The sequence below is a fragment of the Austrofundulus limnaeus genome, unplaced genomic scaffold (assembly GCF_001266775.1).
Source record: "Austrofundulus limnaeus strain Quisiro unplaced genomic scaffold, Austrofundulus_limnaeus-1.0 Scaffold3126, whole genome shotgun sequence".
Lineage (NCBI taxonomy): Eukaryota > Metazoa > Chordata > Actinopteri > Cyprinodontiformes > Rivulidae > Austrofundulus > Austrofundulus limnaeus.
Window position 1 is genome coordinate 1 of NW_013955528.1, and position 2,133 is coordinate 2,133.

The 2,133-nt window shown below is 41.3% G+C and overlaps 1 protein-coding gene across 1 annotated transcript; it reads right to left on the minus strand.

The window, feature by feature from the left end:
- Nucleotides 1–767: 767 nt before the first annotated feature.
- On the minus strand, nucleotides 768–1,299 carry LOC106511715 (voltage-gated potassium channel subunit beta-1; the record flags this gene model as incomplete). The annotated part of the gene is given in 1 exon segment (XM_014000459.1): nucleotides 768–1,299. A coding segment is annotated over 1 exon segment (374 nt), but the record flags the coding sequence as incomplete, so codon positions are not given.
- Between the last annotated feature and the right edge of the window lie 834 nt (nucleotides 1,300–2,133).

Genomic DNA, 2,133 nt, shown 5'->3' on the forward strand with positions numbered 1-2,133 from the left:
AGATTTAAAAATTATATTGGGTCAATTAAAGAATACTCCTGTCAAATACCATTTTTACAATAAAATAAACAATAATAACACGAAATCTATAGATTGTATGGCATGCAGTTGTTGCCTGTTTTGTTTTTATATTGTTAAAGAAGTCACAGAAAATCATCAACTAGAAGGAAATGTACTAGAAATTCAATTCAATATTTATTAGTGGAATTCATAGATTTAAAAATTATATTGGGTCAATTAAAGAATACTCCTGTCAAATACCATTTTTACAATAAAATAAACAATAATAACACGAAATCTATAGATTTGGTATTTCTTAAAAAAACATTAAAGTCTGCAGATGAGAATTATCTGAAAAATGAAAGGAAGGAGAGGAAGACCATGTGATCAAGAGAAGTGTGGGAATTTAAGAGGCCAGATAAGTCCTTATGGAACAGTCTGTCCTTCCCACATAGTTGGGCAAATATGCCACCGACCTACATGATGAAAATAAAACCTGAGCCCAGGTAGCTTTGCATAATGCAGTCTGACCAGAGGACGGGACAAGGCTGACGGGATTTCAGAGAAGAAGCAGGTAGAAATGTTGCTTCTGCAGAAAACAAACGCTCCTATAGAACATGGTTAGAAACAGACAGCTGTTCAGGAGAAGCTTTGAACTTTTGACCTTTTTGAGAACAGAGTTGATTTCACCTGCTGCCTCTCAGCACACACTCCTGCCCCGGTCCAGAGAGTTCCCCGGTCCCCAACCGCCTCCTCCGTTCTCTTACCTGTACTTCATGCCTGTCTGAAAAGACACGCACTCCTCCAGAGCTAAGCCGTTCATYTTCAGGAAGTCTTCCATGTTCTTAATTTGAGCGGCGATCCTCTGCTCCCGCAGCCTCTGCAGCTCAACCTGGTCGGTGGGCCTGGCCGGGGGCTGGTTCAGCCCCTGGTCCGAATGGTAGCGGTTGATCCCGCTCCGGATGCTCTCGCTGTACGACATGGACAGCATCTTGCCACTGCCACTGCTGCTGCTCTTCCGAACACCGCTGCCTGGCGCTGGCGGTTTAGGGATCTGAGGATTTTCAGGAGGACAATAACTGGACCTGCGCTTGACCGGGGGCCCCCGGGGGCCACCAGTATACCCTCCTCCCGAAAACATGCTCGCCCTCCCCCTCGTCCCTTCCCGTCTCTCTTCTTCTTCCTGATGCTGRGCTTGACCCGTGCAATGAAAAATAAAGTGGTGACTTGGACTAAGCGAGGAGCCGTCAGGGCACAGTCACCTCCTTAAATAGCACCTGCTCCCATCAAAAAAAAAAAAAAAAAAAAAAAACCCACCTCTTTAAGTGTTCTTTAAATGCAGACGCAGAAATGAAAGTGAAACGTTTACCCAGTGTTCAGGCTTTTATTTCTTTTATCTCCAGTGGGAACTTGAAATATTATATTAAAGCACATTAGAAGAATTAACACTAATGGAGCATATTAGGGGCATTAAGAAGCACATTAGCTATTGGTAAAGTATTTCATACATTATGAAAAATACTCGAACGTAAACTAACAACACTGCAATTTTACTACTTCTGAAATACTTGCTAATCTCTTTGGAACATGCACTGCATTAGACTAATAAGATGCCAAATAAATCACCAAGGTGGTTCTCTACCTCATTTCTCTGCAGCAGTCTGACTGGACTAAGTAACAACTAAAGTCTGAATATCTCTGATCAGCAGTTTAGAAAAAGTCAATAGACTGCATCATTCAATAAATAATTAAGCTTTGCTACGTTCCCAACTTCGTAGCCTTACTGACAATAATTAGCTTTGAGCGGATTTTTTAACAACATTTGAGCCAAACGAACAAGAGAAAAACACATCGGAAAACATTCGAGCCACGGCTGGTGTTTCTGCTCCCTGTCTGACAACAAATCAATTGAATCCTCTGATTCTATCAAACACCTTCTGGTTTAATGCCAAGCAGTATTTTTAACAAACTTCATGAGGGGAGGGGAAAGACGAATAAACTTTGTGGCCAAAACTGCATGAAATAGCAGGAAAACTGCAACTTTCAGGAGCAAAATGTCTGTTTATTACAATAAAACATGAAACAGCTGATCCCATTCAATATTAATTGGGGTGTTTAAATAATGATGTTGGG